The sequence below is a fragment of the Mustela erminea genome, chromosome 2 (genome assembly GCF_009829155.1).
Source record: "Mustela erminea isolate mMusErm1 chromosome 2, mMusErm1.Pri, whole genome shotgun sequence".
Taxonomy (NCBI): Eukaryota; Metazoa; Chordata; class Mammalia; order Carnivora; family Mustelidae; genus Mustela; species Mustela erminea.
In genome coordinates this window covers 158,746,636-158,761,447 of record NC_045615.1, presented here as the reverse complement: position 1 = coordinate 158,761,447, position 14,812 = coordinate 158,746,636, and the positions used below count along the sequence as shown (strand labels likewise).

The window sequence follows — 14,812 nt, the reverse complement described above, 5'->3', positions numbered from 1 at the left end:
CTAGCCTCATTACAGAAAAGAGGGCAACAGACAGAGTTCTTACTCGGGAGGTAAATACAGGTTTGGTTTGTGGGCGGAGGGCAGAGGAAGCACCCGGTACCAACTCTCCCGGGGAGGTCTTTGCTGTGTGTGTTTTGAGGTTCATTTAGTGGGAAGGTAAACAACTAATGCCATTTTTTTCTTTTTTAAGATGTTGTTTATTTTAGAAAGAGCACAGGGGCACGCGGGCACACAGCAAGCCCAGGGAAGGGGTGGGGGTGGAGGGAGAGAATGCAAAGCAGACTCGGTGCCCAGGGCAGAGCCACGCAGGGCCGCATCTCAAGGCCAGGACATCGTGACCTGGGCAGGAGCCGAGAGTCTGGCGCTCAGCCGTCAGAGCCACCCAGGCACCCGCCAACATTTTTTTTTTTTAATGAAAATGTCAGATACGGATGATGCTAAGTCAAATCCTAGAAGGGCGGGGGTCTCACTTTGGTGCTGAAGATGAGCTATTCACCCGAAAAGACGGCTCCGCCGGGGAATCACTAGCAGGAAAAGCGGCTAGTCCTTTCGGGAAGGTATCGGTTCAACCATCTGAGACTACATCAGCCTCCTTTCCACGTTTGGTTTGATGAACCTTTCACTTTTGCCCTTGAGAAGCATTTTAGTTCTCCTTTCTATTCATTTTTCCTAGTGACTTCTAGAATGTTCTTTACAGATCTGTCGAGGTACCGTTTTTTTCTGTTAAGGCAACCATATCTGACACCTGTTTAGTCAGAGCCACTTCCTAATTTCTTTCTTATATGGAAACATTTTTAGAAAATATGATTGATTGATTTTTAATTATCAAAGTTATAATAAAACTATGTAAGTTAAAAATGAAAGTTTGTCACATCAGCCCATCCCCCAGAGATAATCACTATTAACAGTTTGGTATGTGCTATTTGATTTTACATTTACTGACATATTTTTATATAGATGAGATCATAGTAAGCATACTGATCTGCAATTTGCTTTTCTTCATGTAATGATTTATCTCGGGGATATTTTCGTACCGTTACATATACATTTGCCTTGTTCTTTGTCATGGCTGAATACTCTTCCTTTCAACTACTAATCTACCATGATGCATTATCTTAATTCTGTACTGATAAAATACTTAAGCTGGTTATTATTTGGGGACGAGAGAGCATGAGCAGGAAGGGGGGAAGGGCAGAGGGACAGGGAGAATCCTGAGCACACGCCCCACTGGGCACAGAGCCCCTACTCAGGGCCTCACGTGGGGCTCGATCTCATGACCCTGAGATCGGGACCTTATAAGGACTTATCCCATCCTTTGATCACCACTCTCGTGACTTCACCTAACTTCCAACTTCCTAACTTCCAAAAGCCCAACTTCCAAATACCATCACATTGAGAGTTAAGACTTTAATTTGTTAATTTATGGGGGACACATTCAGTTCGTAGCAGTGATATATTAAGATAGTATGTCTTTTACTGCTTCCTAAATTTAAGCCAGGGGTATGTTTTTGGCTACTGATATTTTTTTTAGATTTTTTTTTATTTTATTTATTTATTTGACGGAGAGAGAGAGATCACAAGTAGGCATAGAGCCGGCAGAGAGAGGGAAGCAGGCTCCCCGCTGAGCACAGAGCCAGATGTAGGGCTCTCATCCACAGGACCCTGAGATCATGACCTGAGCCGAAGGCAGAGGCTTGACCCCCTGAGCCACCCAGGCGCCCCTGGCTACTGATATTTTAAAATAAATACATCAGATCCAATCTAACAACATATATTGATTCTACCATATATTAAAAACACCTTAAATATCTTATTTATTAATGTTTATTGAATTCCTGCCACATGTCAGACCCATGCTGATTTCTAGAGATATAATGATATATTTGCTCATACACAGCCTTTGCGCTCAAGGAACTGATAGTCTAATGGTAGAGAGATGCAAAATAGGAAACTATGTTATTGCAGAGATGGGGACATGAATAGGATATTCAGGAGCTCACAGGAGGGGCCTGTCAAAGTGGCTTCCCTAAGTTGATACCCAAAGTGAGCCTTAAGGAAACCAGTAAAGTTGGGGCGCCTGGGTGGCTCAGTGGGTTAAAGCCTCTGCCTTCGGCTCAGGTCATGATCTCAGGGTCCTGGGATTGAGCCCCGCATCGGGCTCTCTGCTCAGCGGGGAGCCTGCTTTCCCCTCCCCTCTGCCTGCCTCTCTGCCTACTTGTGACCTCTGTCTGTCAAATAAATAAATAAAATCTTTAAAAAAAAAAAAAAAAGAATCAGTAAAGTTAGCCAAGTTAACCAAGAAGGGCAGGATAGGAAGATTATTCCAAGTCAGAACAAAAACCATCGGTCATGGTGGTCAAAGAGCAGAGTCTGCAGAAAGGGGAGAAGAGCGATGAAGCCGGCGGGGTGAGCTCTTAGGGAGATGAGTGCTGTTTGTGGTAAACCAGGGCAGCCTGCTGAAAGTTTAGCAGGGAGCTGAGTATGTGGGGTTGACGTATATGGATAATGTGGGCTGGAGTTACAGATTTGAGAGGTGGAAAATGGTAGTTGTGTATTGATTCATTCATCCAGGGACCATGTTCCAAGTGAGGAGGCTTGACATTTGAGGCCAGATGACAAATAAAAATGGACATTTAAAAGACAGAGAAAAGTGAGCTCAAGTAGGAGAGAGATAGTCAGAGAGGTAGAGCAAAGGCCAGGGTGTCTGGCATTGTGGAAACCCAAGGAATAGCGTTTTGGTCAAGGTAGGGCTTGTGGAAACAGATGGTTTTGTTGTTTGGGTAAGGTAAGGACTGAGAAGACGGAGGCATTGGAGACAACAGCACGAAAGGTTTTGATCAATAGGTAAGATGAAAAAATGGTCTGGAGAGGATTTAAGGAGAAAATATGTAGTCTGCTCACAGGAGAAGTCTGAATGAGAAGACAAGGGGAACCGGATGGTAGCTGGAGAGATACAGGAATCTACGGAATCTGAGATGGGAAGAGAAGAGACTTCAGGATGTTTCTAGACTGAAAAGGAAAAGCTAGCAGAAAGGCTGGAAACTTGGGAGAGCGGTGAGAGAGGGAGGAACACGCACGCACAGACACTGCAGAGGCGGGGAAAGTACTCTCCGATGATAGTCTCGTGGTTTCTACAATGTGGGAGACAAGGTCCATAGATAACTTGGTCTATCTGAACTAACATTCTGTCTGAAATCCCTTCTTTCAGAGTCCCGCTTCCTTTTGTCAGCAAAGCACCCGTTCTCCCTCCAACCAGCTATCTGTGTCCCCGAGAAGCCTTGAACCTACACTATGGGAAGTGGTACCTCAACCCAACATCACTTTGCTTTCCAGAACGCAGAGAACGGTATGTGTTTCCCATCCCCCAACCAGCTGTATGTACCCCAAAGCCTGCACTGGATAGAGAGGGGCTTCTCAGAATGGAAGAAGGAACCATTATAGTTCTCCTCGGGCAACTCTTGAAAATCAGCTTCTCCTCCTTATGACGAGACCACCAGAGTGTCAGCTGACTATCGTAGGAGCTGATGAACTATATTTGACCGAGTTAAAGTGTACTGAGGAGTCAGTGTTGTCCTCGAGGGGTTATCCCAAATTATACATGCACCAGTCGATGAAATACCATTGGGCAATTAGCAGATGAAGGAACATTTCAGGTAGAGGCTTCGGTATGTACAAAGGTCATGAGGTAGAAAAGGACAACTGAATGGTCTGATGCGAACGAGAGAGAGGACGGCATGACATGAGGCTGTCGAGGTCGGCAGAGCCCAGATCACTCAGGGTCTGTAGGGTTTTAACTTTATCCTAAAGGAGTGAAGAACCATTGAAGAATTCAAAATAGGGAGTTTAGAGTAACACACACCCATTTAAAGATTTAAAGACCTCCGGCTTCTGTGAAGGAGGGATCAGAGGGAGTGAGGGTAGAAGGAGGAACAGTCCAGAAGCCACTAAAGTCGTCTAAGCAGAAAGTGATGATACCTCGGTCCAGAGTCTGGGCAGCAGAGATGGAGGGACGAGGGTGAAGCCCAACAATGTCCAGGAGGTCGAAGTGACGGGATCCAACTGTGGGTGTGTGGGGTGAGGGAGAGCAATGGATCAAGAATGACTTCCACGGGGGCACCTGGGGGGCTCAGTCATGAAGCGTCTGCCTTCGGCTCTGGTCATGGTCCCAGGGTCCTGGACCGAGCCCTGCATCGGGCTCTCTGTGCAGCGGGAAGCCTGCTTCTCCCTCTCCCACTCCCCCTGCTTGTGTTCCCTCTCTCGCTCTGTCTATTTCTGTCAAATAAATAAGTTTTTTTTTAAAAATCTTAAAAAAAAAAAAAAAAGAATGATGTCCGCTTTCCTGGCTAGCAAGACAGGGCAGGAATGAATGCCAGTGACTGACATCAAGACAGTGGAGGAGAACCAAGTCTGACTAGAGGGAAGACGAGGCTTTCGTCCATGTTAGGGTTGAGGCATCCACGAGACATGCAGGTAGAATACCGAGAAGGTGGTGCCTATTCACATCAGCATTTTGGAGGCCGGTGGACAGAGCCATGAAGGGCTCCAGGACTTGAGCACCAGGTTCAAGAGCATGAGTCAGCGAAGGGGGCTGCGGAGAGGCAGCCAAAGCTGTAGGAGGAAGGCAAGGGGAATAGTGACAACCCTTGTTTGTCTTGGCTTCAGCATCTCTGTAAGCTCGTGGCTTCCTTGCTGTCTCGCTTCACAATGTGTCCCAGGGTCATTTTGCACCTTCTTGTCCCCAGGAGTAGCTGCTACTTTATTAGGGATGTTCATTGCTTCCTGGTTGGCCTATACTTTTCTATAACTTTTCAGTGAACAAATCCAGAAAGCATGTATTATTTGGGAGAAAAAACCCACCATGAGTAATTTATATTCAGAAACACAACATTTTTACTTAATAGCCTCGATATTATAACTATCACTTTATTAAAAATCTTTTTTCCTAGTGACATTAAAATAGTGCTATTTACTCTATCCTACCATGTATAAATAGTAGTTTCAGAATACTAACAACGTGATCCCTGAAAATTCTTTAAGATTTCTTTGAAGTTCTTTTTGTCCTTTGGATACATTCTAGGGAATGTACAAATTATTGTACTAGGGATGTACAAATTATTGAATTCTCAAGTCGTTTGAAATAACTCCTGTCTGTGTTCCTGACTTATGTAAGATTAGATTCACTTGTTTAACGTTCGCTTTTTTGGAGAGAGAGAGAGAGAGAGAGGGTGCATGTGTGCGTTGTGGGGGAGGGGAAAAGGCGGAGGGAGAGAGAATCTTGAGCAGGCTCAGCGCTCAGCTTGGAGACAGACACCGGCTCAATCTCACCACTCTGAGGTTATTACTGAGCCCAAATCAAGACTTGACTGCTTAACTGACTGAACCACCCAAGGCACCCCTAAACTTTTGCTTTTCATCTTTGGGGATTGATGTACTTTTCACTTTGCTTTAAATTTGTTTTATAACTTTGTAAATAAAGCATTTTATATAATTACTGTCCCAATTATCTGTTGCTGCATAACAAACTATCCCAAAACTTAGTGGCTTAGGACGACCATTTTCTCTGCCCGTGATTTTGTGGGTCTGGAATTTGCAAAGGGCCCAGTTGGTGGTTTGTCCGTGATTCTCTGGGTAGCTGGGCCTGGAGGCTCTTGTTCTTTTTTTTTTTTTTTTTAAGATTTTATTTTATTATTTTTTTAATTTTTTATTTCTTTTCAGCGTAACAGTATTCATTGTTTTTGCACCACACCCAGTGCTCCATGCAATCCGTGCCCCCTCTAATACCCACCACCTGGTACCCCGACCTCCCACCCCCCGCCCCTTTAAGATTTTATTTTTTTATTCGAGGAAGAGGGCACATGAGCAGGTGGGAGAGAGGTAGAAGCGGACTCTCCCTGAGCAGGGAGCCTGACACCGGCCTGGATCCCAGGGCCCTGAGATCATGACCTGAACCAAAGGCAGATGCTTAACTGACTGAGCCGCCCAGATACCCCTAGAGATTTTAATTGTAATCTCAGCACCCAGCATGGAGCTCAAACTCCCAGCCCTGAGACCAAGAGTTGCGTGCTCTTGGGGTGCCTGGCTGGCTCAGTTGGTGGAACATGTGACTTTTGATCTCAGGGTTGTGAGTTCAAGCCCCACACTGGGTATGGAGCTTACTTTAAAAAAAAAAAAAAAAAAAAAAAGGAAGGAAAAAAAAGACAAAAAGAGAGTCGCATGCTCTACTGACTATGCCAGCCAGGCACCCCTGGAGGCTTGCTTCTACAACAGCTGTTTATTTGCTGCCTGGTGCCTTGGTGCCCCCAGGGGCCCTGCCTCGGTCTTAACACGGGGTCTGAACCGCCAGGCCCATCTGTAACTTGTACCCTCGGGTCTAGCACACAAAGCTGGAGCAAAAGGAGCCCCCGTGTGTTAGATTGTTCTATTGGGAAGGAGGGGGTGGAGGGTCTTGGACTCTCCTGCACCCCACGGCCCCCGTCTCTCAGCTAAAGGGAACCCAGCCCCATGACAGGCCTGGGCGGGAGAGACAGGTAAGAAGGAGGCATCGCCTGCTCTCTCGGCCCTAAGCAGTCGAGCAAGACGGAGGATAGAAATGCATCTAGTTGGCAGCCCTTGCCTGCAGAGGTTGAAGCAAGGTGTTAGCCAAGAACGTTGTCACAGAGCCGGGGTGGCCCCGATTCTCCCCGGCATCGCTTCCCCGTCGCTGCCTATGAGAATCCTGTGTGGAGCTCGTGAAACCTGGAGGTCCCTGGGTGCCCGGCAGAGAGTCTAGTGCCGTAGGTCTCGGCGACGTCCGGGTGGCCGTGCTTCCCTTCGGTTTCTAGAAGGTCTGTAGCACTCACTCTGGACGTTGCCTTCACTGCTCCGAACACGGATTTACAGAGATCAGACTGTAGAGCGTCAGCCTCATCTCTTAGGGTTTGGTAAGTGCTTTTCAGAAGTAGCTACGGTTTGACATTTTGGGTCATAGGAAGTCACGTTCGGCTCTGCTTACGTTCCTCCCTGGTTCTCCTTTCCCACTCCCCCAGCGACGTTCCTCCTAGAGAAATCAGCCCCAATTCTATTAGCTCCCTAATGCAAGCTAAATATATTAAATCAATCTGTCTACTGCTCACGAGGTTGACCTGAATTAACCTGCAGGGTTTCCTTTTTAATCCCGCTTTATCCACAAATACTCCATTCATCACCGCTGGCACATTCAGGCCCAGGAGCTTAAGAAGCACCTCGTTATTTATGCGAACAGCTGCTCTGTTCTCCTGACCCCGGGGCCTGAAGCTCGCGGGAAGAAGGAAGCCTCCTCGCGCCACCCTGTGGGCGCGGTCACCCGGCACAGGACCGGGCAGAAGAAGCCCAAAGGCAGATCTGACAGTCAGTGCCGTCCCCCAAGTAGCACGACTGACGGGGACACTGGCAGCCCGCGGGGCTGTCACAAGTCTGGGCATAGCAAGCACACAGCCCAGCAAGCACTTGCGGCCACCCAGCACTCCAGGCGGTCGTCTGTGTGCTCGTGGTTTGTTTTCCCCAGTCCCCTAGTCCATCCCGCTTTCCAGATGGGGACACTGAGTCCCAGGAAGGTAAAATTCCTGGGAAGCCACATAGCCAGTGAGGGCATTTCCAGGCCTAGAAGCCAGGACATCTGATATCCATTATAACGTCACAGTGTCCCCCCCAGTCTGTTGTTATAACGTCACAGTGTCCCCCCCCAGTCTGTTGTTATAACGTCACAGTGTCCCCCCCAGTCTGTTGTTATAACGTCACAGTGTCCCCCCCCAGTCTGTTGTTATAACGTCACAGTGTCCCCCCCAGTCTGTTGTTATAACGTCACAGTGTCCCCCCCAGTCTGTTGTTATAACGTCACAGTGTCCCCCCCAGTCTGTTGTTATAACGTCACAGTGTCCCCCCCAGTCTGTTGTTATAACGTCACAGTGTCCCCCCCAGTCTGTTGTTATAACGTCACAGTGTCCCCCCCAGTCTGTTGTTATAACGTCACAGTGTCCCCCCCAGTCTGTTGCTATAACGTCACAGTGTCCCCCCCAGTCTGTTGTTATAACGTCACAGTGTCCCCCCCCGTCTGTTGCTATAACGTCACAGTGTCCCCCCCAGTCTGTTGTTATAACGTCACAGTGTCCCCCCCAGTCTGTTGCTATAACGTCACAGTGTCCCCCCCAGTCTGTTGTTATAACGTCACAGTGTCCCCCCCAGTCTGTTGCTATAACGTCACAGTGTCCCCCCCAGTCTGTTGTTATAACGTCACAGTGTCCCCCCCAGTCTGTTGCTATAACGTCACAGTGTCCCCCCCAGTCTGTTGTTATAACGTCACAGTGTCCCCCCCAGTCTGTTGCTATAACGTCACAGTGTCCCCCCCCAGTCTGTTGCTATAACGTCACAGTGTCCCCCCCAGTCTGTTGTTATAACGTCACAGTGTCCCCCCCAGTCTGTTGCTATAACGTCACAGTGTCCCCCCCAGTCTGTTGTTATAACGTCACAGTGTCCCCCCCAGTCTGTTGCTATAACGTCACAGTGTCCCCCCCCAGTCTGTTGTTATAACGTCACAGTGTCCCCCCCAGTCTGTTGTTATAACGTCACAGTGTCCCCCCCAGTCTGTTGTTATAACGTCACAGTGTCCCCCCCAGTCTGTTGTTATAACGTCACAGTGTCCCCCCCCAGTCTGTTGTTATAACGTCACAGTGTCCCCCCCCCCAGTCTGTTGTTATAACGTCACAGTGTCCCTCACCTTCCACCCCCGCATTATCTCACTCTTCAAGGATGCCTCGAGCTTGAAACCTCCCTAGGTTGCGTTTCTTGAGAATCCTGGCAATCCAACCTTTCCACCTCTACACTTAGCGTCTTGGGCAAAAAGTAGGAATGCCACTAAACCTCCGATGATAGTATGACCACGAAGTAAGGATGAAGGCGGGCTGGGGGGTGGGAACGGGGAAAGGAGCCTCCTAGCCAGTGGTCAGGCAAATCCTCCCTACCGGCGGCAATGGCTGGCTCTTTCCCATCGTCACAGTTACATGTAGGAGAGGGGCCCTTCGCCTCCCCGCAGGCCCGGGGAGTCCCGGCTCACAGGTTCGCTCCTCCATCCCCGTCACAGCCTTCCGGGCAGCAGCCCTCATCCAGAGATGGTACCGGCGCTACGTGGCGCGCCTGGAGATGAGGCGGCACTGCACCTGGCGCATCTTCCAGTCCATAGAGTACGCCGGACAGCAGGACCAGGTCAAGGTGCGCGGGATGGGGGGCGGAGTCACCGGCGCTCTGTCTTCAGCCCCGGGGCCCCGGGGGTGCAGCTGATCGGGAGCCCCCCCCCTTCTCTTTGCGCTCATCTCTGAAGCCGAGTCTCTGCTTCTCCCGCAGCTCCATGACTTCTTCAGCTACCTTGTGGATCACTTTACCCCCAGCAGCAACCACGAGCGTGAGTAGAGCTGCCATGCAGCACATCCTCCTGTCTCGGCGTCGTAGATCTCAGACGGAAAGGGGTGGCAGAGGGAACACAGACCCGGTGACAGCCAGGGAGTGAGCAGGGAGGTTGACAAATCAGTGGCAGCTTCTGGGTTCTCCCAGGAGCACACCCGGAGGCAAGAATTTGGGTGCAAGGAGCTTATTTGTTAAATGCAGGAAACAGAGGGGGGGTGGGTGGGAGTGGGGAAGGAATTCAGGGAAGGGAAACCCGGCAATAAAGTGTGTGGAGGAGGGGGTGCTACTAAGCCAGCAACTCAGCGTGCCTGAGAAACAGTGCAAAATGCATGCCTTGGAATGACCCCACGGAAGATGACAGCTAGAGTCTCCATATGTCAACTGCCGAGGCTCCCTGGTTGAAGGCTGCTGTGCAGTGGGGATCGGAAAGGTTGTTAATTCCACAGCGTTTCTGGCCTGCGAGCTCCCAGTCCAGAGATGGCAGAGGCTGGAGGTGGACCCTTGCCTGGAGGGCCCTGAAGTTCTAAGGGCTTCTGCCACATTCACTGCATGCCCCAGAAATGCCTGTGAGCTTTCCCTAACCCCACCAAGGCCTTTCCTTTTGCTTTTGCTTACAAGCCTCGGCTCCTAAATTTCTGTTCTTTCTAAGTCTGACAAATCGCCATCTTTTAAAATAAAAGTCAAAGGGAATGGACATAAAAGCGTAACTTCTTCCTCCCACCCATGTGAATCTGTTGTCACTTTCCCGTTCCTTTCTCCTCTCTGGCCTCGGAGCTGATGCCCGACTGGCGCGCTCCACGTCCAACATCGTCCAAGGAACGACTGTGTTGCCCGTGGACGGCCCATCTGATCGCAAGCCGGCCTCCCCTCTCTGTCCTGACCAGGGGACTTCCTGAACCGCATGTTCACTGAGGAGAGATTCCCCCAGGACGCTGAGATGGAGAAGCCCAGCGACTACGAATCCATTGAGGTCCCAGACAATTACACAGGACCACACCTCTCCTTCCCGCTCCTTCCCGACCACGCGACGGCCCTGGTGGAAGCTTTCAGACTGAAACAAGTAAGCTCACTCGGGGGCACCTGCGTCTCCACCAACTCCACGGGGGACGTAGAGGGAGGCCAGACCCAACGCAAAAGGAGTAGTTCTGGGTTTAGGGTGTTGGTGTCATGGCGCCACTAGAGAGAGTCTGTGCCCCCTTTGCTTGGCCAGAACCTTGCACAAGTCAAGAGGCCAGTTTTTATGCACTGAAAACCTCACCTCCAAACCATGTAATCTTTCTTCGTTCGTACATCCCACAGATAAGTACTGAGCACTGCTGTGTGCGGGCCCTGTTCTGGGCACCGGGCACCACACCAATGAGCTAGACAGAGAGAAATTCCCGCCCTCACAGGGCTCAAGTTCCAGGGGGGAGACAGACAACTGATAACAAAACAACAACAAATAAGTAGTTCTGGAGTATATTAGAAGGCAAGTAGAGCTGTGTGAAAGAATAAACCAAGTTCCAGGTAGGAGAGATGTCAGTTTATGAGTCATCTTGGAAGGCGCCATGGAAAAGGTGATTTCCAAGCCAAGGTCAAAGGTGGTGAGGAGATGAGCCGTGGGATGTCTCCAGAAAAATGTTCTAGGTGGAGAGAACCGATGCAAAGGCCACGAGGCAGGACCCTGCCTGCATGGCTTGGGGACCTCAGGGAGGCGCCTGTGGCTGGTGAGGAGGGCTCAGGGAGGACGGGGGATGCAGGAACAGGGAATGGATGGTGGAAGGCAGGGAAGGCTCTGGTGGAGCTGCAGGAGAGAGGAAACCAGCTCGGTGTTTGGAGACGACGGGAAGCAGGAAGCAGAGCAGAAGATGGGTGAAGAAGAGAGGACCCAGGCATGGGGTCCTGGGGCCCCAGGGTCCCTCTTGGGGTCTCGGGTGACTGGAGTCAGCAGGTGGCGGCAGGGGTGTCAGCACCGCTCTGCGCCCCACCCCCACCCCCGCAGCAGCTGCACGCTCGCTACGTCTTGAACCTTCTGCACGAGACCAGGAAGCACCTGGTGCAGCTGCCGAACATCAACCGGGTCTCCACCCGGTACAGCGAGGAGGTCACCGTGTGCGGTAAGCGCGGCCCGAGCTGGCTGCACGCGCTGGACGCGAGCCGGAGAGCGGGACCGGGAGGGGTGGGGCGGGAGGGGCGCTGCGCGGACAGCGCTCGCGCATGCGCCCGAGTGTGCGGAAACAGGCGGTGCAGGTGCCGCGAAGCGCTGCGGGGCCAGAGGGCGTGGGCTCTGCTTTCCCAGGCCATGCAGCCCCTTCCGCCCACAGAGGGTCTCCCGCCAGACAGAAATGCCGTCTGTCGAGATTCTGCCCACGTCCTGAGGTTCTCTTTCCTGTTGACACACCCGGTGGGGACCGATGTCCCCGTCGTGGGGGATGCGGACTATAGGACACCCCATTGTCACCTGGCTCTCCAGGCTCACACGCAACCTGCACTTGGGTCTTGCTTGCCCTGGAATGTTCTTAACATTTTTAAATTAATTTCCAACGTTTGAAGGTTGGAGGATTTCATATTAAAATACAGATTCCCAACATCTGTTGAAAACTCTCCTAACCCGGGCCCATAAGTGAGGGACGGTTTCCTGCCTCGGGTCGGGCAGGTCTCTCTCCAGGTCTCACTGGACTGGGCATCCTCAGGTCTGTCCTAGCTTTGCTTCCTTCACCTTTTATGATCATCACGTAGAAAGCCAGCACTGTGTTTTCTGATTTCAATATTAACTGTTCCCACAGCTGGGGAAATTAATATTTATCCCTGTCTTACATACGGAAAAATGAGTGACCATTGCTATGTCAGATTTTTCTGGGTATTTACCTTTTTGTAGTAGAAATGAGACCCAGTGGTAAGGACCCATAGAAACTGATGTTCTCTTTCTATCTTTACTAGGAGACTTACATGGCCAGCTGGATGACTTAATATTTATATTTTATAAGGTAGGAATGTTTAAGATCCTGTCTTGCTCTGAGGCTTACTCCAGAAGTTCAGATACAGTATCTATTAAACAAATGCTTAAGTATTGCTTGGATTTTTAAAATATTATTTTAAATTATTTAAATAAGAATACATAGTAGCAAATACATAATATAAAAGATAGCATATTTTAGTATGCTTTTGTAAACTGTTTTAAATATCTAGGGTTAATAGGGGCTCCTGGGTGGCTCAGTCATTAAGTGTTTGCCTTCAGCTCAGGTCATAGTCCTGGGGTTCTGGGTTCGAGCCCTGCATCCGGCTTCCTGCTGAGTGGGAAGCCTGCTTCTCCCTCTCCCACTCTCCCTGCTTTTATTCCCTTTCTTGCTATCTCTCTCTCTGTCAAATAAATAAATAAAATCTTTTTAAAAAAGATCTGAGGTTAGTAAAGAGAACAAATCATTATTTAGTGATTGATTTCCTTTTTCCCAAATAAAGAAAATTGGGGCACCTGGGTGGCTCTGTCAGTTAAGTGTCTGCCTTCAGCTCAGGTCATGATCTCAGGGTCCTGGGATCGAGTCCCACATTGGACTCCCTGCTCCTTGCTCAGCTGCTTCTTTCTCTGCCTCTCCGCTCCCCCCTCCCGCAGCCTGTGCTCTCTCTCTCTTGCTTACTCACTCTCAAAATATAAACAAAATCTTAAAAAAAAAAAAAAAGGTGATTATCAAAGCACCTGAAAGCTATTTTCCTATCCATTTTTAGTTATAAAATGTAGAACACGTAACAACATAGATGAATGTTCTACTAATTCAATGTTACTTTATATATACTGTGCTTCCCAAAGCATCTTCCTACTTAATGTTTTGTTTAATCCTGAGGAATCTGACAGCTGTTGTTGTTATTACTAAAGATATCATGGCCAGGAGTCCCTGGGTGACTCAGTAGGTTGAGTGTCTGACTCTTGATGTGGCTCAGGTCATGGCTTCTGGGTTATGGGATTGAGCCCCGAGTTGGGCTCTGCACTCAGTGGGGAGTCTGCTTAAGATTCTCTCTCGGCCTCCCCTGTCCCTTCCCCTGCTCATGGGTGTGTGTGCTCTCTCTCTCTCAAATAAATGAAAACATCTTATAAAAAAAAAAAAAAAAAGATGCTGTGGCCAAAACTTAGAACTGGCTTTTGGATCACGAGTTTAGCGTCCTTTGACCATACCACATGGCAAGACTCTGGCTTTGTAAAAAGCACTTATTTTGATGAGGATGTCAAAACCTCAGCCCTGCTAGAAAGGAACTGTAAAACCAGTAAAAAAATACTTCCAGCTTTAGCTGACAATTCACATTTGCAGGGGAGCCAGAAAACACAGAATTGGTGTTCAATCTGACATTAACTGTCAAATACACACCGGCTCGTCCTGATTTCTTATTCCTTTCCTTCGTTGCTGTTGTTCTCATCGGGAAGAATGGCCTCCCGTCACCAGAGAGGGCCTACGTCTTTAATGGTGACTTCGTGGATCGGGGCAAGGATTCAGTCGAGATCCTGATGGTTCTTTTCGCCTTCATGTTGGTCTACCCAAAAGAGTTCCATCTTAACCGAGGAAACCATGAGGACTATATGGTGAACTTACGGTAACAAACTAAACACGCTTGGGTATTTGATGTTTACTTGTGATTACATAAAAAGTTATTTTCTTAGAGCTTCTGAGGTGTTGGGTGCCTTTTAAAAGCACTTTTCCAATTTTATAAAGGAATACACAATGTCTGATGTTTAAAATATTTCTTTAAAACTTACACGTTATTCTACTCCTAATAAAACCATCAAATGTTTCCCACATATCCATACTCTATAGAAAAGGTAAGAAATACAGATAAGCAAAAGGATGAAAATAAAAATATCCCATAATTTCCTGAACTGAGATAATTCTACAATTGTAAGCGTTTTGGCTATTATTCTTCAGTCTCTTTTCTGTGTATTTAAGTATATGTATATAGAATATGAATTTTTATAAACATTAAGCTATAGCATGACTGTTGTCACTGATATAATATCTATTTTTTGCTTCTAAATCTAGATATGGCTTTACCAAGGAAGTGATGCATAAATATAAGGTGGGCGACCTTTAAAAGCAAAAATTTCTTAGTTCAGATATGTGGAGTGTATCATTCGAAACTTAGTATCTTCCTAATATCATTTTCCAGACACATGGCAAGAAAATACTAAAAATACTGCAGGATGTTTTCTGTTGGCTTCCTCTGGCCACTCTGGTTGATGAGAAAGTCCTGATTCTTCATGGCGGAGTGTCAGACATGACTGACCTGGAGCTTTTGGCTAAACTAGACAGGCACAAGGTACTGACTGAGTAATGAAGTAGTGCGTGTTTCACCGTAATTTAACCCAGTTAATAATAATAACAACCCAGTTGGTAATAATTTAATCCAGTATCACGGGCGCATAAATGTTGTCTTG

The 14,812-nt window shown here is 48.5% G+C and overlaps 1 protein-coding gene across 1 annotated transcript in view; it reads left to right on the top strand.

Moving 5' to 3' along the window:
• Nucleotides 1-14,812, top strand: part of PPEF2 (protein phosphatase with EF-hand domain 2) — a 32,954-nt gene that overhangs the window by 96 nt on the left and 18,046 nt on the right. Inside the window, exons 2-10 of the mRNA XM_032334606.1 lie at nt 3,209-3,346; nt 9,095-9,222; nt 9,355-9,412; nt 10,299-10,474; nt 11,396-11,510; nt 12,334-12,380; nt 13,808-13,974; nt 14,418-14,454; nt 14,545-14,694. Coding sequence (XP_032190497.1) covers nt 3,292-3,346; nt 9,095-9,222; nt 9,355-9,412; nt 10,299-10,474; nt 11,396-11,510; nt 12,334-12,380; nt 13,808-13,974; nt 14,418-14,454; nt 14,545-14,694 — 933 coding nt within the window. The 5' untranslated portion in view covers nt 3,209-3,291. The remainder of the gene's footprint in view (nt 1-3,208; nt 3,347-9,094; nt 9,223-9,354; nt 9,413-10,298; nt 10,475-11,395; nt 11,511-12,333; nt 12,381-13,807; nt 13,975-14,417; nt 14,455-14,544; nt 14,695-14,812) is intronic.